The 23,132-nt window shown below is 42.2% G+C and overlaps 1 protein-coding gene across 1 annotated transcript in view; it reads right to left on the reverse strand.

The window, feature by feature from the left end:
* The window catches only part of tbc1d22b (TBC1 domain family, member 22B), a 198,383-nt gene that overhangs the window by 125,752 nt on the left and 49,499 nt on the right, over window positions 1-23,132 (reverse strand). Inside the window, exons 4-5 of the mRNA XM_060932378.1 lie at window positions 15,322-15,392; window positions 10,036-10,164 (exon numbers count right to left, since the gene is read on the reverse strand). Of these exons, the coding sequence (XP_060788361.1) occupies window positions 10,036-10,164; window positions 15,322-15,392 (200 nt within the window). The remainder of the gene's footprint in view (window positions 1-10,035; window positions 10,165-15,321; window positions 15,393-23,132) is intronic.

Consider the following 23,132-nt stretch of genomic DNA (forward strand, 5'->3'; position numbering starts at 1 on the left):
TCTTAAGGTCAAAAAACGTCGTCCCTGCTGTTCAGTGTCCAGTAGGATGGAACCAGTGGCGGCTGGTAGTCTTTCAAACAGGGGAGGCTGGTCGGTTACGATATTTCCAGAGTTTAAAAGAAAAAACACATCAATTTTGCCCATACTCTTGCCTCTGATCTGGCTGATTGTTGGCAGGGTCACAAACTGTGAAATAACAGGTTCTTTTGGCCCATTAGACTACTGTCCAATATACATGATGGTGGTGTTGGGGGGGAGGGGTATATTTTAACATTTTATATTTTAAAACTGTGGCATGTTGTTTAAAAATTGACCTCGGCTGTGTTTTTGTTTAAAAATGTTTTCCAAATTGTAGCTGTGTTTAATTCATATCCAGAAAAACATATATTCCAATATAATATACTCAGCATAAACATTTTAAATAGATTCTATATTTTTGGTCCATCCATGACACATTACTAAAGTAGCCTATTTACTGTTGTTGATGTGGGTCACTTGCTGTTAGCCAATTCACTTTCTCGTACCAGGAGAGCTGAAAGGAACGAGTATTATTCCCTACCTTTTTCACCAAGTCAATTTGAGGCGTTGGTCTACCCTGCTCTTTAATTTTAATTTTATAAGGTCGGCTATAACATAAGCCTAGCGCAATTCATCCTACACCATGTTCGTCATTTTTAGAGGAGGCTGAGCCTCCCTCGTTGTCTTAGAGCAATCGCCCGTGGATGGAACCAAAAACAAATATATTACTCAGAATTAATACAACCCCGATTCCAAAAAAGTTGGGACAAAGTACAAATTGTAAATAAAAATGGAATGCAATGATGTGGAAGTTTCAAAATTCCATATTTTATTCAGAATAGAACATAGATGACATATCAAATGTTTAAACTGAGAAAATGTATCATTTAAAGGGAAAAATTAGGTGATTTTAAATTTCATGACAACAACACATCTCAAAAAAGTTGGGACAAGGCCATGTTTACCACTGTGAGACATCCCCTTTTCTCTTTACAACAGTCTGTAAACGTCTGGGGACTGAGGAGACAAGTTGCTCAAGTTTAGGGATAGGAATGTTAACCCATTCTTGTCTAATGTAGGATTCTAGTTGCTCAACTGTCTTAGGTCTTTTTTGTCGTATCTTCTGTTTTATGATGCGCCAAATGTTTTCTATGGGTGAAAGATCTGGACTGCAGGCTGGCCAGTTCAGTACCCGGACCCTTCTTCTACGCAGCCATGATGCTGTAATTGATGCAGTATGTGGTTTGGCATTGTCATGTTGGAAAATGCAAGGTCTTCCCTGAAAGAGACATCATCTGGATGGGAGCATATGTTGCTCTAGAACCTGGATATACCTTTCAGCATTGATGGTGTCTTTCCAGATGTGTAAGCTGCCCATGCCACACGCACTAATATAACCCCATACCATCAGAGATGCAGGCTTCTGAACTGAGCGCTGATAACAACTTGGGTCATCCTTCTCTTCTTTAGTCCGAATGACACGGCGTCCCTGATTTCCATAAAGAACTTCAAATTTTGATTCGTCTGACCACAGAACAGTTTTCCACTTTGCCACAGTCCATTTTAAATGAGCCTTGGCCCAGAGAAGACGTCTGCGCTTCTGGATCATGTTTAGATACGGCTTCTTCTTTGAACTATAGAGTTTTAGCTGGCAACGGCGGATGGCACGGTGAATTGTGTTCACAGATAATGTTCTCTGGAAATATTCCTGAGCCCATTTTGTGATTTCCAATACAGAAGCATGCCTGTATGTGATGCAGTGCCGTCTAAGGGCCCGAAGATCACGGGCACCCAGTATGGTTTTCCGACCTTGACCCTTACGCTCAGAGATTCTTCCAGATTCTCTGAATCTTTTGATGATATTATGCACTGTAGATGATGATATGTTCAAACTCTTTGCAATTTTACACTGTCGAACTCCTTTCTGATATTGCTCCACTATTTGTCGGCGCAGAATTAGGGGGATTGGTGATCCTCTTCCCATCTTTACTTCTGAGAGCCGCTGCCACTCCAAGATGCTCTTTTTATACCCAGTCATGTTAATGACCTATTGCCAGTTGACCTAATGAGTTGCAATTTGGTCCTCCAGCTGTTCCCTTTTTGTACCTTTAACTTTTCCAGCCTCTTATTGGCCCTGTCCCAACTTTTTTGAGATGTGTCGCTGTCATGAAATTTCAAATGAGCCAATATTTGGCATGAAATTTCAAAATGTCTCACTTTCGACATTTGATATGTTGTTTATGTTCTACTGTGAATACAATATCAGTTTTTGAGATTTGTAAATTATTGCATTCCATTTTTATTTACAATTTGTACTTTGTCCCAACTTTTTTGGAATCGGGGTTGTAGATAACATGTTCTAAACAGATATGAATAGGAAGCGAATCGGAAAGTATTTGCTTTTTTCCTCTTCGAGCCCTTACCAGAAAAAGGTTCGCACGGCAACAAATTTTTATCCCCTGTCCACACTAGGGATTTTGTACCGATACGAAACTACTTTCGTACCCCAACACCTGTCCACACTAGCAACTACAGGCATGAAAACGGGTCAGGGGTGAAAAAGGTGAGAAGGGTGCGCGAGTGGTGACGTGGCCTCTGGTGTTGTTTTTATTTTGTTTGGGGGGTCCTCCCTCAGAATAAATATTATAGCCTCCTTACTAAGTATACTGTATTGACATTTGCACAAGGACATACAGTACAAATACACGTAGTTATAGTGAAATTATGCCCTGGAAAAAAATGCGAATAATAGAACGAAGAACGTGGAGAACACACAAGGAATAGTGATCTTTTTTTCCTTTTATTTGCCTGGACCACCAGTGTCTCCATGGCCCGCTTTCGCCGAGTTGCCACATGTTTCAGCCTTGCCCGCTTCTCTCCTTCAGCAGTCTGTTTCTTGGCCTGCTGAGCACTGCAAGTTGCTTGAGAGCCATACTTGCTCTGCTGCTGCTTTTCCTCCTTGTTCACCCTCTGCTGGTGTTTGTATGTGGCTGCTGCAGAGTTAATGTTCTGTCCACTTCCCCAAACTTCACGTCCTCCCTTCTAAAGAGCTGCATAGCTGTCTTCCCCCTGGACATCAGCGTGTACTTGACCGTCTGTATTGCCACTCCTTTGATCGATTACATCATTCTCAGACTAAATGAGGACTCGACTCTAGGTCCATGAAAGATGGAGAGGCAACACTTAACCAGTGCACCCAGGGAGGGGTACTTGTCTGGTTTGTCGAAGACATGACCCCACCACTCCACAATGCTCTCTCCCTCCTTGAAGCTGGGGATGGTCAGGTCAACACTGAACCGCACAAGTTCCCTCTGGATCTCCTGGTCTGCTGGCAAGAGGTGCCCCAGCATACCACTCAGCCTGCCAAGATATGGAAGTACCTGCAGCTTTCAGTTCTTTTTAAATCAAGGCTGAATACTTTCTTCTTTGCTGCTGTCTTTTATTAAATCAAATTTGAGACTTTTAATTTGATTTCTTTCAGCATGGACAGCGCTACAAAATGGCGTCTCCACTATACAGTGCCCTATATAGTGAGTAGCGAGCAATTTTGGACACAGGATTGTCAAAAGATGCACGCGCCCTCTTTCGAACGCTGACGTAATCAAGCCGGAAGTTTTGTTTATTTTGATAGCGATCAGGAAAGTTTGGAAAAAAGTAGGAAATTCAGTCCGATGACTCAATCCAGCTTCTGGTGGTCTGGTCTGCACTCTGACTGACGTGTGCACGCTCTGGACAGCAGGAGAAGAGGTGCGAAATGATGCTGCTTGCCCTTCGCAGCGTGATGTACTCGTCGCTATGGCGTCAATATCAAAGCAGGAGGAGGAGGCGCAAACCGGCACGAGCTGTCTATGGGCGCGTTTTTTCTCATCGGATCTACATGATTCACGTAGGTCACCCATGTTGGTTTCAAAACGGCGAATTTCGCCGAAAGGTGAGGGATTTTCATGTATGCAACTATACCGGTACTGTAGCGCTTCGCTGTAGTGTGGACAGATGAAGCAGTTCTGTATCGATACAAATATTATGCGCAAGCGAAAACGAAACGACCGTGGAGCTACATGGAGCAAAGAAAGGGGGGAGAAAGGGAGATTTGTTTTCTTTGTTTCTTTCTCAACTGCCTCGCGCGTTTTATACAATTCGACTGAATAAATGACCACCAGAAATACAGACTGTACATTGACAACAAAAAGCACGCACACGTTGTTTCATCCGCCATATTCTAGGAAGGAAGTTACTCGGTAACCACGGAAACATTTCGCGCACGCGCATTTCAACTTCCGTCAAAGAAAACCGCAAACATTTCTCGCTAGTGTGGACAGATGCACTAAACTGTACCGGTATACTTTGTATCGATACAGTTATACCACTTTCGTACCGGTATAAGTGTGAACACAGCATTACTTTTATATGAACAAGTGGTCGGATATGAAATAAGCAAAACAATGAAAGATCACAATTTATGAAATGTGAACATGAACTATGCACTTATAGCACTCGTTCGTTCATCCTTAGTAACGGCCTGGTCAGGCTACTAGCTTGGTTTATGCTTCGGGACCGACAAAGATCGTTACAAAATACCACAGGTAGGTACAAATACAAACAATAATTACATTAGCAGTATTAAGTAAAACGTCCGGGGGGGGAATAAATAAATAATAATAATCATCATCATCATCATCTTCTGGTGCTGGCCACACCCATTTTGGTTTTAATCTAAATACAGATACCCATTACAAATATTTAGAGCACTAAAAAGATACAGAAACGGGAAGTGGCATTGTGTTACGCACCTACCCTCTGTCCGTAATTGCTCACTACTGACTATATAGGGCACTATATAGTGAGGACGCCATTTTGTAGTGCTGTCCGAAACGATAGTGAGGATTATTACACCCTGTATAGTGCGCTCAAAGTATCCCAGAACGCATCATGAAAAGCACTGCACAACCGAAGGTCACTAAGCAAGCAATATATCCCATCATGCTTTGCGGTCGCGCTGAAAGAAATCAAAGTCTCAAATTTGATTTAATAAAAGGCAACAGCAAAGAAGAAAGTATTCAGCCTTGATTTAAAAGAACTGAAAGATGCAGGCACTTTGTATTGATTAATGTGGGAAATGCGCCCAATATAATATGAATTTATTACAAAAATACATGCGTGCATTTATTATTTTGAAAATCCACCAGCCGACTGATCGGACACATTTTAATTGTGCGACAGTAATGACGTAAATACCAGCGCGATGGAGTAGTGTCCGAAAGCGGGTTTTTTTCTTTCATTTTACCAATGAGCTCACTATACCATATAGTCCTCTGTATAGTAATTCCCGACAAAGTGAGTAGGGAGGAGTGAACGAGTGAGCGATTTCGGACACAGGGCTAGTCCTAAAATTATACTGAAAGCTCCGTGTACCCAGATGTCGTCCCTGTCTGGTAGTCTTGGGATTTGAAATCATAACTGAGCTCTTTACACTCAACTGCTCTACCTAATTTTTTTTTTTTTAATTCTGGACAAAATCTGCTACAAAATTAAAATATAAACCAACATGAATGTGATTTACAAAAATTGAGACGGTAATAATTTGTGGACGTTGTAGTTTTGACGTATGACTGGTTTGGTTAAAAAAAAAATGGCCGTCAACTTTTTTCTCATCTCATCGCATTATCTCTAGCCGCTTTATCCTGTTCTACAGGGTCGCAGGCAAGCTGGAGCCTATCCCAGCTGACTACGGGCGAAAGGCGGGGTACACCCTGGACAAGTCGCCAGGTCATCACAGGGCTGACACATAGACACAGACAACCATTCACACTCACATTCACACCTACGGTCAATTTAGAGTCACCAGTTAACCTAACCTGCATGTCTTTGGACTGTGGGGGAAACCGGAGCACCCGGAGGAAACCCACGCGGACACGGGGAGAACATGCAAACTCCGCACAGAAAGGCCCTCGCCGGCCACGGGGCTCGAACCCGGACCTTCTTGCTGCGAGGCAACAGCGCTAACCACTACACCACCGTGCCGCCCCAACTTTTTTCTTAACTCCATAATGTGTGTTGGGACCTGGCGTCTCATTAGCACATTCCTGCCTTGTCCTTATTGTTCAGAAGACAAACTCAGGATCTGCCGTGATAAATAAACCGGAATAAACCTGTCTACTAGGTAGCTACATCCTGCGCTGCACAGATGACCATCCCACGAGCCATTTACGAGTTCGACCCATCAGCAGCGGGCTGGAAATAGCTTCGCGGCTGACCACGCACCTGTCGAAACGATGTTGTCCGTCAAGACCTCCAGCAGATCAATTTGAGGCTGGAGGACATCCCGGCACTCAGTCAAGACCGTAAGAGATAGCGGAGTTCGGTGGCACTGGTGGGCTCAACGCCATGCTGGCATGAGATTTAGGAGGAGGTGGTGGTTATAACTGTGCACAGGTTATTATTAGTTCTAAAGTCTGTAGTACAGCACATTACATTAACGGCATTTCGCAGACGCTCTTATCCAGCCTGGGGAGCAGTTGAGGGTTAGGTGTCTTGCTCAAGGGCACTTCAGCCATTCTTGCTGGTCTAGGGAATCGAACCAGCGACCTTTTGGGACCGAAGTTGCTCCCATTTTGTTTTGTTTTTTTAATTATGTTTACAGACGGCTATAGGACTTCGAAGAGCAGCTATCTTGTGAAATTTTCTGATGACACCACCCTACGGTCTCTTCTTCAGGGCTTGGAGTCTGATCATGGTTGTGCCTTACTTGTCTTTGCTAAATGGTCTGATAATACCGTTTCCTTGACCCTAACGTACCAAAATGAAAAAAAAATTACTCACTGCTTTCAGGCAAAATACTGGCAAACCAAAAGCTAGCATTATATCTGGCAAGGATGTTCAAATTGTCGATACACCTCAGTATATCGGAACAGTGTTCGACTCTCTACTCACGCTGGATGTAAACACAGTCAGTTTTCAAAAGTGGACAAGAAAGAGTTCAACTAATGCGGAAACTTCACTCTTTTCCCGTCTGTACTATTTTGTGTAATTTTTTATCAATCATTCACTGAAACTCTTCCAACTTCCTCATTTATTTGCTGGTTTAATGGATTGCCTGTGAAGGCCAAGACCAGCCTAAACGGTATTATGAAATTATGCGCCAAGATAATTGGAGTCCAGTAAAACGACTTGTGTTCCCTTTGGGAGAAACAGGTGGCCCAGACAGCAAAACGAATTATCACTCAGGTCAATCTGACCATGTTCTGTCCAGTAAATTCACTGGAATGCTCTCAGGCCAGCGCTATAATGTGCCCCTGAGGAGAAATAACCACTACTCCAAGTCTTTCATTCCTTCTCCGTTCAGGATACCAAACACTGATAATAGTCATTGTAAATGACTGGTACTTTGTTTCCGCTCGGTTGTTACTTATTTATATTATTTTGTTTATACGTACGGAAGCCGAGAGAGGCCCTTCATATAATCCTTTTTTTTTTTTTATTCACCTTGTTATTCCGAGATAACGACATAATTAATTCAGGATCTCGAGAAAACAACACAACTAATTCGAGATCTCGAGAAAACAAAACCGTTATTTCGAGATCTCGAGAAAACAAAACAATTATTTCATGATCTCGAGTAAACAGCTGAGAAATGGTTCATTCAGGTGCGCCAAGAGACTTGTGATATGCTGACTTTGGGGCTATTTCTCATTCTATATAGACGCAACTTTGGTCATTAGAATGTCTGGAATAATCGATCACCTAATAAGGCAATATTTTGATCAGGGGTTGACACAGGGAGAGATTGCATCAAGTCTTTTAATAAGGGATCATTTCAAAATTAGTCCGCGGCACCTCCGCAGAAGACTGGCCCCCCTCTCTCTCAAGGCATCGTAAAAAGCCATTTCTGCTCTGTTACATGTCCGCCAATTTCTAAGTCTTCGTTGTCTGACCCACAGGGGGGCGCAGCTCTGCTAGAAATCTCAGCTGTTTTCTCGAGATCATGAAATAATTGTCTTGTTTTCTCCAGATCTCGAATTAGTTGTGTTGTTTTCTCGACATCCTGAATTAATTATTACGTCGTTATCTCGGAATAACGGTTTTGTTTTCTCGAGATCTCGAATTAGTTGTGTTGTTTTCTCGAGATCCTGAATTAATTATGTCGTTATCTCGGGATAACAAGGTGAATAAAAAAAAAAAAAAGATTATATGAAGGGCCTCTCGCGGCTTCCGTCTATACGGACTAAAACAAAACGTTTTATTTTATTAACTGCTGCTCGTTGTTTCCTTGGACTGACCCACGCATGTTGATCTGTTGCCTTGGACATGTAGTTGCAGTCAGAAGTTTACATCCATGGACATGAATGTCATCGCAACATTTTACTTTATGTTTACTTTACGTTTTAATTCATGTTGGGGTTTCTGAAATCAAATCAATGCAGGGTCAGAACTATACATACACAGCAAAATGAACATTTGGTGAAATATCCTGTCGCAGGTTTCACCTTGACCAGACGCTTTTGGCAGCCTTCAAGAACCTTCTGCCAGAATTCTGGTTGGATATTTGACCACTCTTCTTGGCAGAATTGGTAGAGTTCAATTAAATGCGTGTTTCCTGGCACAGACTCTGGTTTTCAAGCACAGTCCAGGGTTGAGGTCAGGACTTGTTTTAAGCTTCATGTTGGCCTACTTTATCCATTCCACAACCAGCTTTGATGTGCGTTTGAGGTCATTGTCCTGTTGTGTCCAACTTTCTGATGCTGTGAGGTTGGGCTGAAAAATTCCAAGGTCGTCCTCTTCCTTCATTATCCCATCCACTTTGTGCAATGCACCAGTTCCACTAGCAGCAAAACAGCCCCAGAGCGTGATGCTACCACCACCATGCGTCACAATTCGTTAACAGTGTTCCTCTGTACCTCTGGTCATTGTGGCCAAGCAACTCGATCTTTGTCTCATCTGGCCATAAAACTTGCCTCCACAAGGGCTTTTTCTTTGTCCATGTGGTCAGATGAAAATTTTAGTCAAGCTTGAAGGTGTCAAATTTTGGAGCAGGGGCTTCTGTCTTGGACAGTCCATGGAGATGTTGAGTGTAGACAGTGTTCCAGCAGTGTCCTGTTCATGGCAAGCCTGCACCTTTGTAGTTCCTGGACTGTTCTAATTTCCTCTCAGCAAAAAGGTGACAGTTTGGGTCTTCTAACAGTAAAATGGCTTGACAAAGTGGCTTCACCGCCAAAGAACTTGTACTTATATACAATTGTTTGAACTGATGATCTTGGAATCTGTAGTTGTTTAGAAATGACTCCAAGAGGCATTCCTGAATTGTGTAACTCTATGATCCTCTTTCTCAGATCTGCACTGAGCTCCTTGGACTTTCCCATTGTATTGTGTTTTGGTCAAGCCAACAAGTGCTGTCAAACAAACCCTTTTTAAATGTTGACAGAGAGAAGCTACCAGCTGTAGCCAACCATGATCACTAACAGGAAGTTAAGAAGCCTTGGCAAGTTAAAAGACATTTTGTACCTTTGGACACCTCCAAATGAATAATCTAAGTGGGAGTACGTCAACTTTTGATCCTGTACGTATAATTTTGACCATGTTGTTTTCAGAAAGTCCAAAATAAATTAAAACTTGTGCACCCAATTCTTTTTTTCTATTAAACGAGCAGTTCAAAGCCCAGTATTGCCATGACATTCGTGTCCATGATGGCATTCATGTCCGTGCATGTAGGCGTCTGACTACAACTGTGTAACTACCTTGCCTGTGAGTTTTAAAATTGTGGGTATGGACTGGGTAAACTGCAAAATTAATTGCCTTTCTTGCGATCAATAAAATTGTCCAAATGGGAATCAAAACACATTCATTTAGAAGCTTTTGCACGAGTACGTTTCTCTTTAATTAAGTGAATATGCGTTTGTTGGATTATAAACTTATAAAATCTGCAAGAGCTACCTGAAGTGTGTCAATATGCAGTTTAAAAAAATAAATTCATTAATTAAAAAAAAAACTTAAGTCAGGGAAGTACAGTATGCTGGATGTTACCTGTCGGTAGGTGTCTCTGTGGTGCTCATCTGTTCTGGAGTGGTAATACTGCTCGATGAAACCAAAATACTCCTCTCGCTTCCTTTGGAGAACCAGCTCCCTACGTTCCATGTTAGCCGGCAGGTAGCCCTGAAAGACCGAGAGAATGAGAACATGAGACAGGTATATGAGAAAAATGACGCATAAATCACAGAAGGTTTCTTTTGGCGCTGTCAACATTCTTGACCCCAGTACTTTTCAAAACGGTTATGCTTATGTTATACATCACTATGAATAGATCACCTTTATCCAAAACATTTCTATCCTGATGGGAGTGATCTCCTCCAAGATGACCCCACCCCTATTCACAAGAAACAACGGCTCACTGAACGGCCTACTCAGCTCCTGGTCCAGGCGCTGATCCTCTCCGACTTGGACTACTGCAACTCTCTTCTTGCTGGCCTTCCAGGTTCTGCCATCAGACCCCTGCAGCTTATCCAGAATGCTGCAACTCGCCTGGTCTACAACCACCCTCGTTCTTCCCAGGTCACCCCTCTGCTTGCCGACCTGCACTGGCTACCTATCACAGCTCGTATCAAATTTAAGACATGGGTGCGAGCTTACCAGGTTGTCAAGGGGTTAGGGCCAGCCAGCATACTTCCAGAGTCTGATTCGCCCCTACACGCCAGCCAGATCCCTATGCTCCGCTCCTACTGGTCGCCTGGCCCCACCTCGTCTCCGCTCCTACTGGTCGCCTGGCCCCACCTCGTCTCCGCTCCTACTGGTCGCCTGGCCCCACCTCGTCTCCGCTCCTACTGGTCGCCTGGCCCCACCTCGTCTCCGCTCCTACTGGTCGCCTGGCCCCACCTCCTCTCCGCTCCTACTGGTCGCCTGGCCCCACCTCCTCTCCGCTCCTACTGGTCGCCTGGCCCCACCTCGTCTCCGCTCCTACTGGTCGCCTGGCCCCACCTCGTCTCCGCTCCTACTGGTCGCTTGGCCCCACCTCGTCTCCGCTCCTACCCAACCTGCTCAAGACTGCTGTCTGTCCTGGTTCCCCGTTGGCGGAATGGCCTTCCCTTTCCATTGAGGTCAGAACTGCTGACTCCCTGACCACATTCAAGCGCAGATTGAGGACACACCTCTTCAGACTGCACCTCTCCCCTTCTTCCCTGCCCACTGTGTAACTGCGTTTTGGTCTAGACCAACCCAGGCTGTGTACTGTCTAGCCTGGGGTTAGCCATTTGCGTTCTCTAGTTAGTTGTACTTTAGATGGTTGGTTTGTTTCCTTGGCTGTTTGAGTATTGACACTTCAACAGAATATTGCACTAGGTATTACTGTCACTTGTTCAGCTGGCACTAGAATTTTCTTGTCTAGAAGTTCAGCACTTCGTGTACCTGACTTTTGCACTTGCTATACATCACTCTGGATAACTGCATCTGCTAAATGCCGTGTAATGTCTGATGACGATAAAAATGATGTAAAATTCATACGCTTTGGTCTTTACACTCACGAGATGTCAATCCTATGAGAGATTTTGGAGTGTCGCATTAGACAATGCTCTCCTCCACTACGGTCATCTTTAAAGGAAAATGAGAGAAGCTGGTTTTGTCAGTCCCTCTGGATGATGGCAACGATGCCGTCTTTCTCCAGACTGACGAAAAATAATTGATTTTTTTCCACAGTGCGGTTTTCATCAAGTCTAAGGCACCCTATTTTTCCCCATATAAACTTCGTTATAGATTTCCATTTTATGACTTCTACATTACCGAGTCAGTACAAAAACATTTTAGAGTCCAAACATTCGTTTTCCAGCACAAAATTAAATGTTACAGGAAAAAAAAAAAATTGCATCTGGGCAGCATATTCCATAAGGGAGCAATTTTCAGATGAAAAAAGAAAACATAATGAAGGCTGCTGGGTTTTCGTGCAAAATGAAGAAGCGAGTGTGACAGTCAAAATGTCCAGAAGAACTGTGGCCGGTTCTGTAAGATGCTCAGTAAAACCTACAGCTCATTTCCGCATAAACCTGCACCCACTGGACCTCAGACTACTATTTTTTTTTTTAAAGCAAAAGGGTCGTCTCACACCAAATATTGACTGTGTTTCATTCATTATGGCTCACTGCTGTTTAGATTATTTTTTTTTTTTAAATGTTGAAACATTTCATTTTTTTTTTTTAAACCATTTTTGTTCGACAGCATTTCCTTACATGTGCCTAAGACGTTTGTATATTTTTTTATATATATATTCTATCCACATTCACTGTATATGAGCAATCATGCGCTCTGATTGGCTACTCTACTACTCGGCTATCAGCTCATATACCGGGAGTAGAGAAAAACAAAATGGCGGACCGTGCTGCTGAACCAACCGAGGACAAAATAAAAACTACTCGAAAACAGAACCCCAAAAAATACAAAAAGGAGGGGAAAAAAACCCCCACAAGATTTGGAATAAAATATTTGATGGCGGGATGTCGTGGCTTAGGTGGCTAAGGCACCATACCATAAATCCGGGGACCCGGGTTCGATTCCGACCCGAGGTCATTTCCCGATCCCTCCCCATCTCTCTCTCCCGCTCGTTTCCTGTCTCTACACTGTCCTATCCAATAAAGGTGAAAAAAAGCCCAAAAAAATCTTAAAAAAAAAATACATACATACATATATATATATATATATATATATACACACACACACACACACATATATTAGTGCTGTCAAGCGATTAAAATATTTAATCGCGATTAATGTCGCGACTGTCACAGTTAACTCGTGATTAATCGCAATTTAATCGCACATTTTTGTCACATGAAAAACCATTGTAATTCTCTTATCAGCATAAAAAAGTGAATGGGCTTGCTCACCGTTCGAACTACGGGGGTACACGGGGGATCCGAGATCCCCTGAAACAGACATGAGATCCCTTGAAAACATGATTTGGGAAATGTTGGGGGGGTCTCTAAAATATTGGCAAAATAATGTTTATTGACCTAGCAATCGTGTGTAACGGGAAGCATTTGCATATCCGAAGTGAGCGCGCGATGGAGAGCCGTGCTCTGAGACAAGCGCAAGCACCCCCCCAAGGGAATAAAGGGACCCCCCCGAAAATATCGGCATAGTTCGAACACTGGTTGTACCAATGTTTTGTTTTTTTTATTGCAGAGCATAACACGTCTTGTCACAGCCACTGCAAAGCGGGGCTGGAGCCGCCGATGGGAAAACGAAACCTTAGCCGAGCACCGTGGCTCTTCGGGGGAGGGCAGAGGACTCTGGCTGTGCGGGGCGTGGCATCATGTCACAGAGCGTTAATCTCGCGATAAAAAAATTATCGCCGTTAAAATTGAGTCAAGTTAACGCGTTAATAACGCGACATTTTTGACAACACACACACATATATATATTTATTTATTTGATGGCAAGAATGTATCTTTATTTTTCAAGAATTATCACTTTTTCACAAATTGCTACTGTCATTTCACAGTTTTGTTTTTTTTACATCCTAAGCAGAAATTATTTTGTCGTACGTTTTGTATAAAGTTTATTTATCGAATTTGCAAAAAATAAAAATGCTCTGTTTCTCAAAATCCAGTGAATGTGGATATAATAAAACAGTTATTCCACTCAATCTTGTCGTACATGGCTTATAGACAACTCGGTGCTACGCGCCTAGTCGACTATCAGCTCATGTACGACTCGCTTTTGTGGAATAACTGTTCGCGCGTATATATATATATATTCTGCGGCCGGATGAGCTAAAAACAACCAAATTAGAATACGTGTCCAAATTTTTGACTGGTACTGTATACAAGTATGAAGAAAATCTCAGTTTCCAAAACATTTTTAAAAAGTTGAAGGGGGGGGAGCACGCGTGGTATAAAAGTTCCTGTGGATTCGCTGTTACTAGAGAAATCATACGGGTAGTTCTTTGGTAACGGAATGACATTCACAGCAAAATATGGTAATTTTTTTTTTTAGGTGCAATGCTCAAGCTAAATGGTACTAAATAAAAATTTCACACTATATGGAGTATCTTCTGACCCTAAAAAAAAAAAGCCATAGAAAAATTGGCTATGATTAAATCTAAATGCAAAATCTTTTACGAGGAAAGAAAAGTCAGTCACGGAATTACGTCAAGAAAAAAAAAAAAACCCCCTGAATTTTCATTTCTTAAAATTCAAACCAAGATTTCTCTGAAGCGAAATTGCTATAATCGGGGGTGATGATTTAAAAATTTGGTTTTTAGTCAATAATCACGGAGCTGACACGTTCAGGCGATTTTAATCATTTCATTATTTTGGCCTCTCTGCTGAAGAATTGCCCAAAACACATTAAACGAGTGCATTAAAGGAGAACTGAAGGCAAATTCATCATCAAAATTCTATTTCCCTCATTTTATTAATTATCGGAATGCATTTTTGATCGCTGTTTTGTCGCTGCTATAGCAAGTTATGAGTGTTTGAAATATGCTCTGTAATATATCAGTCAATATGTCAAAGCGACGGCCGTAAACGAGATTCGTTGAGACCTGTGCGAGACATCGTAGGACGGAAGTAAAACGTACAGCGCAAATCAAAGCGACCGACATCTGCCAATGTTGTCAAAAGACGCGCGCGCCCTCTTTCGAATGCTGACGTGATCAAGCCGGAAGTTTTGTTTGTTTTGATAGCAATCAGGAAAGTTTGAAAAAAGTACGCAGTGATCGTCATTTAAACTCGTTTTTGTGCAATACTTCATTTGGAAAACAGTTTTCAAAATGGCGGCACTGACACCTGGCTGACACTTCATGTTTCGAAGTCTCGCACGAGTCTGGTGAAGATCGCGCGGATAAGCGACGCCTGCCGTGGACCGAACGAACTAAATTCAACACGGCTAAAAACCGAACAGGCCGATAAGTATAATATTTAATTGCAATTAGTTGCCAATACGAGTCACGATATAAGGTTACTAAAACCGAAAACGTAACTGAATAACACATTAATTAAGAAAGTTTAAAAATGACTTCAGTTCTCCTTTTATATAAACCTGTGGAGCCAGAACTATGATCAGATCTGCTGGAAGAGAAAATTAATCGACATCTTCTGAACAAAGAGATTCAACAATGGCGTCATATAAACACTGATGATGACAATAAAGAGACCCTTTTACAACTAATGACTAAAGGAAGTGTAAGAGTGTATGAATAGAATGCCGGTAACTTCATGATTAATACTACTATTTCACTGCTAAAACTCAAATACATAAAGCACAACTTTAAAACACGAATGAAATTCAACTGAGCCGAAGTGAACCTGATTATAGCATACTCACTGATAGAAGTCTCCAAGTGATCGGGCGCACTTCTCGCGGGATCCCTGACCAGCTGTGCTTCCGTAAGTCCTCTGTCCAAAACACACAACTTTAAAAATCAATCAATAAAGCATACGCATTATAAACGACAGGCAGACCTTTCTGATCAGCAACAGCATGCAAGAGATCAATAGTGAGCATATAGCACGGTCTGTTCAATTGGGCGTAACTAAAATATCTGCGTCATGCTCCAAACTAAATGAGCTACTCAGCTGTTTTCCCCGAGATTACAACCCTGGTAATGTCCATCACTACTCATTTTATTTCATTGTCAATAAACAATTACTTTTAATTAGCTAATACAGGCCACACCTTGCACAGCTTTGCCAGCCTGATCTATAGTAATTTCTGAGAGAAAGTTATCCCGTCATCTCACATGGATCTTAAAAATAATTACCGTCCTGCCAAATATTAAGTAAGCAAAGCAATCAAAAGTGTAATCTGTGCAGGTTAAATGCGGTGCTCAAAGCAAGGCTGAAGACAAAAAGCCGGGTGGAAAACACGGGCTTAGAACCACTTATTTACAGATGGCGTGCCTCGACTGTGGAGGAGTGCTGAAAACAACATATTGCAAACAGGAAGCGTGAAGCGGTGCTTGGTAAAGCGCCGTTGTTATTGTTATTGTCAAGACTGACATCTTGAATATTGTGTTGGAACTGAAACGATGAGCATGTGCGTGCGTGAGCACCTCTCGCAACCAAATGGATTCGGAGCTGGTTATGGAAAGCACACACTGAGTGGAAGAAGCTACAAAAAGTCTACTTTATGTTTCTCGCCCCGTCGCATGTGCTGCGATTTATAAAGTGACACAACATACAATATATTCAGGATTCAGGGGTCGAAATTAACTTTTGAATGTACTTGCTCTCAGGGCAACCAACCCCAAAAATTTACTTGCCCGCATGCATGTATCAGTTGCCCTACTTTTTTGCAGGTTGACTGGGTAAGTACCGCATTTTTCAGACTATAAGTCACACTTTTTTTCATGGTTCGGCTGGCCATGCGACTTATACTCTGGTGCGACGTATATATATATTTTTTTCACTGCGAGAGGGCGCGATGTACAGTATTTAGTCAGTCACCGATTGTGCAAGTTCTCCCACTTAAAAAGATGAGAGAGGCCTGTAATTTTCATCATAGGTACACTTCAACTATGAGACACAGAATGGGGGGAAAGAATCCAGGAAATCACATTGTAGGATTTTTAATAAATTAATTGGTAAATTCCTCGGTAAAATAAGTATTTGGTCACCTACAAACAAGCAAGATTTCTGGCTCTCACAGACCTGTAACAACTTCTTTAAGAGGCTCCTCTGTCCTCCACTCGTTACCTGTATTAACGGCACCTGTTTGAACTCGTTATCAGTATAAAAGACACCTGTCCACAACCTCAAACAGTCACACTCCAAACTCCACTATGGCCAAGACCAAAGAGCTGTCAAAGGACACCAGAAACAAAATTGTAGACCTGCACCAGGCTGGGAAGACTGAATCTGCAATAGGGAAGCAGCTTGGTGTGAAGAAATCAACTGTGGGAGCAATTATTAGAAAATGGAAGACATACAAGACCACTGATAATCTCCCTCGATCTGGGGCTCCACGCAAGATCTCACCCCGTGGGGTCAAAATGATCACAAGAACGGTGAGCAAAAATCACAGAACCACACGGGGGGACCTAGTGAATGACCTGCAGAGAGCTGGGACCAAAGTAACAAAGGCTACCATCGGTAACACACTACGCCGCCAGGGACTCAAATCCTGCAGTGCCAGACGTGTCCCCCTGCTTAAGCCAGTACATGTCCAGGCCCGTCTGAAGTTTGCTAGAGAGCATTTGGATGATCCAGAAGAGGATTGGGAGAATGTCATATGGTCAGATGAAACCAAAATAGAACTTTTTGGTAAAAACTCAACTTGTCGTGTTTGGAGGAGAAAGAATGCTGAGTTGCATCCAAAGCACACCATACCTACTATGAAGCATGGGGGTGGAAACATCATGCTTTGGGGCTGTTTTTCTGCAAAGGGACCAGGACGACCGATCCGTGTAAAGGAAAGAATGAATGGTGCCATGTATCGTGAGATTTTGAGTGAAAACCTCCTTCCATCAGCAAGGGCATTGAAGATGAAACGTGGCTGGGTCTTTCAGCATGACAATGATCCCAAACACACCGCCCGGGCAACGAAGGAGTGGCTTCGTAAAAAGCATTTCAAGGTCCTGGAGTGGCCTAGCCAGTCTCCAGATCTCAACCCCATAGAAAATCTTTGGAGGGAGTTGAAAGTCCGTGTTGCCCAGCGACAGCCCCAAAACATCACTGCTCTAGAGGAGATCTGCATGGAGGAATGGGCCAAAATACCAGCAACAGTGTGTGAAAACCTTGTGAAGACTTACAGAAAACGTTTGACCTCTGTCATTGCCAGCAAAGGGTATATAACAAAGTATTGAGATGAACTTTTGTTATTGACCAAATACTTATTTTCCACCATAATTTGCAAATAAATTCTTTAAAAATCAGACAAATGTGATTTTCTGGATTTTTTTCCTCATTCTGTCTCTCATAGTTGAAGTGTACCTATGATGAAAATTACAGGCCTCTCTCATCTTTTTAAGTGGGAGAACTTGCACAATTGGTGACTGACTAAATACTTTTTTGCCCCACTGTAGCTTTGCATGCAAGTATGTGCCGTATACTCTATTAATACCACTGAAAGAAAAAAAATACCGTTACAACTGACAACAACAAAACAAAGCATTTTTAAAAATAACTCTCCTTCCAAGATGAACTTTATTCTTCGTCTCTGATGTTATGGTGTTAATGGTCTGAATAACGTTTAATGTTTTTATCTGATATGACGTTAACTGGCAGGCGCACTTTCTGCCTGTTTTTTTCTCTGAGCGGTTGTTGTTGGGTTTTTTTTTTTCTCCAGACGGTTGCTTTTACTACCGTACCTGTCTTTGGAGATGATATACCTATAGCCTACTTGGCCTCTGATTTGATGAAATAAAATTCGACAAAAATGAAGAATGACACTCTGCGATGATGACTACAGCTTTAATAACAAAGATGAAAGAGCCATGGGGCGATAATAAGCCCTACCGGTAAAAATATTCTAAAAGCAAACTGATTAATGCATCAGTAATCGGCTAATATTAGTTATAATAATAATAATAATAATATAGGCTATTAGTAATAACGATAGTGATAGTATTAAAGATAGTAGTAGATATTTAAAATAATCAGACTAGGCTACTTACAGGGCAAAGGGCGCGTTATCACTGCTCAGCTGTTCGTTTATTAAATAAACAAACAATGCAGTCGCGCAGTAACCACGTGCCGCTTATCAGATACAATCACAGATTCTATGGATAGAATAACCCTTCAAAAAAGTGCGACTTGTAGTCCGGTGCGACATATATATGTTTTTTTCATCTTCATAATGCATTTTTTGGCTGATGCGACTTAAACTCCGGAGCGACGTATAGTCCGGAAAATACGGTAATTTGCATAAAAAGCAATCTGGATGTATATTATAGAGCATAATAAAATAATAAAAATAATAAAAAGTTATAACACTCATATGTGTTTGGTGTTTATTTCATCATGATGAACAGTAAAACAACAAGGTATAACCATAGACATATAAACATAGACGCCGCATTCTGCGTAGACTCGTACGTCATCCTCGCCGCCATATTGGATGGGGCAAAGTGGAGATTCTTCAGCCATCTCTGGTATAGCGTCTAGACAGTAGCCGAGAATAAAGATGCCTCGTTCATGTGCTGCGTTTAACTGTACCAACAGGTTTACCGTCCGAACGAGATCACATGGGATTACCTTTCACAGGCGAGACTGGAAAAATACTTTTCATTGTATTTGGTCATTATAACGTCATTTTACGAACAGATTTTTCTGACTTTGTGGCTAATATGAAGGATTTTGACAGAACAGGTCAGACAGTCAGGATCAGAGAGGGAGCTCTTCCTTCAGTCTTCAGTTTCCCAGCTCATCTCCACCGGGGAGGTGTAGAGTTATAAGCAGTGAGAATTAGATAATACAGTGTACATGGACTTTGTGGTTAGAGTGGTGCGAGATAAGATTCTGAAGGATAACCCCAAAGCAGGCTTTAATGTGAACTCTGCCATCCCCAACGAAGTGTCTCCAAGGGAATACTGTAAGAAGGCCCCGGCAACTGGTTACAATCAGGTTACTGAACTTCTATATGCGGATGATCAAGTGATATTTGCTAACTCGCTGGAAGAGCTTCAAACAATGTTGTCCATCTATGATAGTAAGTTTGGTCGATTTGGTCTACAAATGTCATATGAGAAGACCGAGACCATGGTATTCAATACAGAGGAAATGTTGATGGAAAAGGAAAACCTAGTCACTATTGGTTCAAAGAAGCTGAAAAACGTCAGAAGGTTCAAATATCTAGGATACACGATAAGCAATACTAGTAACACCTCTCAGTCACTGTATACAAGAATAGGGTCTGCCTTCCAGAAATGGGAAGAACTGAAACACGTCCTGACTGACAGACGCATTCAACTTGCAACCAGAATCAAAATTCCTGACTGCTTGTGTAAGATCTCGATTACTATACAGTATCCAAGCTTGGGAACCATCTGAAGAGGAAATAAGAAAGGTTGAAGTTGTATGGCATGGATTCCTACGGAAAATGGTCAAACGAGGATATCAACGGAAGAATACTCCAGACAGAAATCTGCGTAAAACAGACGGCCAAGGCACCATCTGAGCCAGCTGACTGGAGTTTTGAAATATCGAACCAACAACTCCGTGATATTACAGGAACACTACCCATCCGCAATTTTTGCATCAAGCAACATCTACAATACTTAGCTCATGTATGCAGGATGAACAACGACTCCCTGCAGAAGCAAGTGTTATTTGCACAACCAAACGGTCGCCTGTGGAGCAAAGTCGAGCGGGCCCTTGACATCGACAGGGCCCAAGTTAGACGTATGATGATGACGAAGAATGACTTCAAGCAATTCCTCGAACTACGATTCAAGGAAGAGCGCCCTAAGGCTGCCAAGCAGCAAAACGGGAAAATGCGATGATGTGCCACACTATGATGAACGTTTTTGAACGTATGATGAATGTTTTTAACCTTTCTGAATGTGAAGGAATCAGTGATGGATTTTGTTCTGGTATGACGTTAGAAGCTGGCCGAACTCAGTTTGGCACTCATTCAGCTCACTTTATTCAACGAGAGTAGGTCTGTGTGGTGACTCAATAAATAAAACAGTACATTTTTATTTTTCATTCACTATTTCCAGTTTTTCCACTATTTCCATCATTTATCATATTCAGTCTTGTAGGTTGGTTATTGTGGCCTCAGGTTTTGGTAGCTTGCTAACTGATTAGCTTACCTGAGCTATCTATCGCGTATCTGTCGCTAGTTTGCAGTGTACAGGGTATTTCGCACACTATTTATAACCATCACATTAAAAGTTATACGTGTTGTTTTGATGCCCGTTTGTTTCCCCAAATATATACGTGCGTGTCTTAATGGGTGAATAAAAGGCATCGAGTTAAATATTATTGTAGAAAGGGGCTTTATGAAGTTCAGTCCATTTACTTGCATTGGTTTACGGGGAAGATTTGCCACATCCAATATGGCGGACACTCTGACGTATCCCAGCAACGGGCCACCAGCTCAATGCGGCGTCTATGTTTATATGTCTATGGGTATAACTACTAGTATCTTCTATTAAACATGTTAAACAGTCAGAAAACATCATGTCATCATGGTCAAGTGTAACTGATCAAATCAGAATTTAAAAAATCAGTCCAAAAAGACGCTTCGTTCGTTCTCGCCTACGTGACCGTGGCGCCTCGTGCGAATAATCATATCATGTAGTGCCATCTCGCGAATGGAAGCGTCAACTACCGCAACGAACCAAAGTCAAGGACAAACGAAAGAGAAGACGGGAAAAATAAAGTTTTCGTTCCGTTTCTGTTAGGAATCACAACAACTTGATTTTTCTTGGTAAAACAGACATTCAAACACAGATGTCCGACGGACAACTAGTGATAATTTTATTGTTGCCCGAGTATGAGAATGACTTGCCCATGTCCGTCGGTACATGCTTAATTTCGACCCCTGATATTCCTTCAGGTACCACTTTACAATAAGACGACACTTATAAAAGGGTTTATGAATGGTTTATAATTCATTTATTAATTAGAATGTGAATACTTTGTAAATTAGATAGATAGATTTAAAAAAATTAGATATCATTTCACAATCGAATAACTTTGCCAATTCTCGTTCAATCGAACTCAAATTTTAACATCATGTGTGGAAACAGTAGTACAGCAGGTTAAGCAAACCATCGTGCACTTTGTGATAAGCATGAAATTTGGCATGATTGTTGCTTATAGGTCACTTTTTCAGAAAAAAGTGCTAGCCACGAAAAAAATTCAATATGGCGGCCATTTTTCAAGATGGCCGCCAGACGCATCCTCGTTTCATGTTTTTGTTAAGAAAACACAGAGCAAATTGTTATACAAACATGAAATTTGGCAATAATGTTCTGTGTAGGTCATGTTTTCAATTGAAAGTGCTAACAGACCAAAACATTCAATATGGCAGCCATTTTTCAAGATGGCTGCCAGACGCACATCCCCGTTGTGTGGTTGTGCTCATGTGTGCCCCTAAAATGGACTGCTATTGCCGGGATGGCAATGAGCTCTCATTGCTTACAAAATATCCCAAATGGCTTGCAAACCACACAGCCTCTGGCAGTCAGGTGTCCACCCTAGCCTTCCACAGCCAGCAGGGGTGATTTTGCAGATAGAGGTGGTGCAAAAGGCGGGTATCTGGCGCCTCAAAACCAGTTGCTCTTGGCAGAAGAAACGGAGTAATGGCACTAACTGGAAGGGGATGAGGAGGACGAGTAATGGCACTTACTGGAACAGGACTATGAGGACGCCGAGTAATGGCACATCTTCTGGCAGTTCATAGGGCGTAAGAAGAGAGTGTATGTCGCTCACTACCAGGGCACACTGGTGACAGACACTGCTGTGAAACTCAGCATGGGGTTCAATGCCAGCTAAACATTGAGTTAGTATCCCAAATGCAAGTGCTCGAAGGCTGGAATAGGGTGTACTCCACTGTGCAGTTGCCCTTGTGAGATTTTTAAGCAAGGAACAGTGACTAAACTTTGGGCCTAGCCATGCTGGCGATGGCAAAGTAATCCAAATTCAAATGGTCTACCAAACTTCACTTTGGACAGTGGTACATATCCATTCATAAATCAGAGCTGGCAAACCATTTTTATGGTAGGGGGCATTGTCTACCTAAAACTGTGTAATTAGGTGCTGGGGGAGGGGGGATAGCAGTTCAGGGATAAAAGATAGATCTCAGCAATGGATATTTTTATCGATGTCATAGATTTGACCAAGTTATTTTTCACCAGGCTTTCGTCTAAACGGGGGAACAGGGGCGCTGCGCCCTCTTACTCTCGGCGTGCGCCCCCTTACCGACTCCGTGAAAACATCCCAGCAACACTACATGACAATGTGTCTGATCATCAAATACGTTATAATTGCTCCAAAAATATTCCAATCATGGTAGATACACCGCCAGACGGTGCAAAAACAATCTGAATTGGTGTTTTCCAGACTGAGGCACCACGTTGTTTAGTTGTTTACTTGTCGCGGCTGCTCTCGCGAGATTTGACATGGGTTACATACAAGGTCAGCTGACTTGTAGAGCGAGAGTTCTCGAGACTGAATGACCTTTCACCC

Source organism: Neoarius graeffei, chromosome 10 (assembly GCF_027579695.1).
Source record: "Neoarius graeffei isolate fNeoGra1 chromosome 10, fNeoGra1.pri, whole genome shotgun sequence".
NCBI lineage: Eukaryota > Metazoa > Chordata > Actinopteri > Siluriformes > Ariidae > Neoarius > Neoarius graeffei.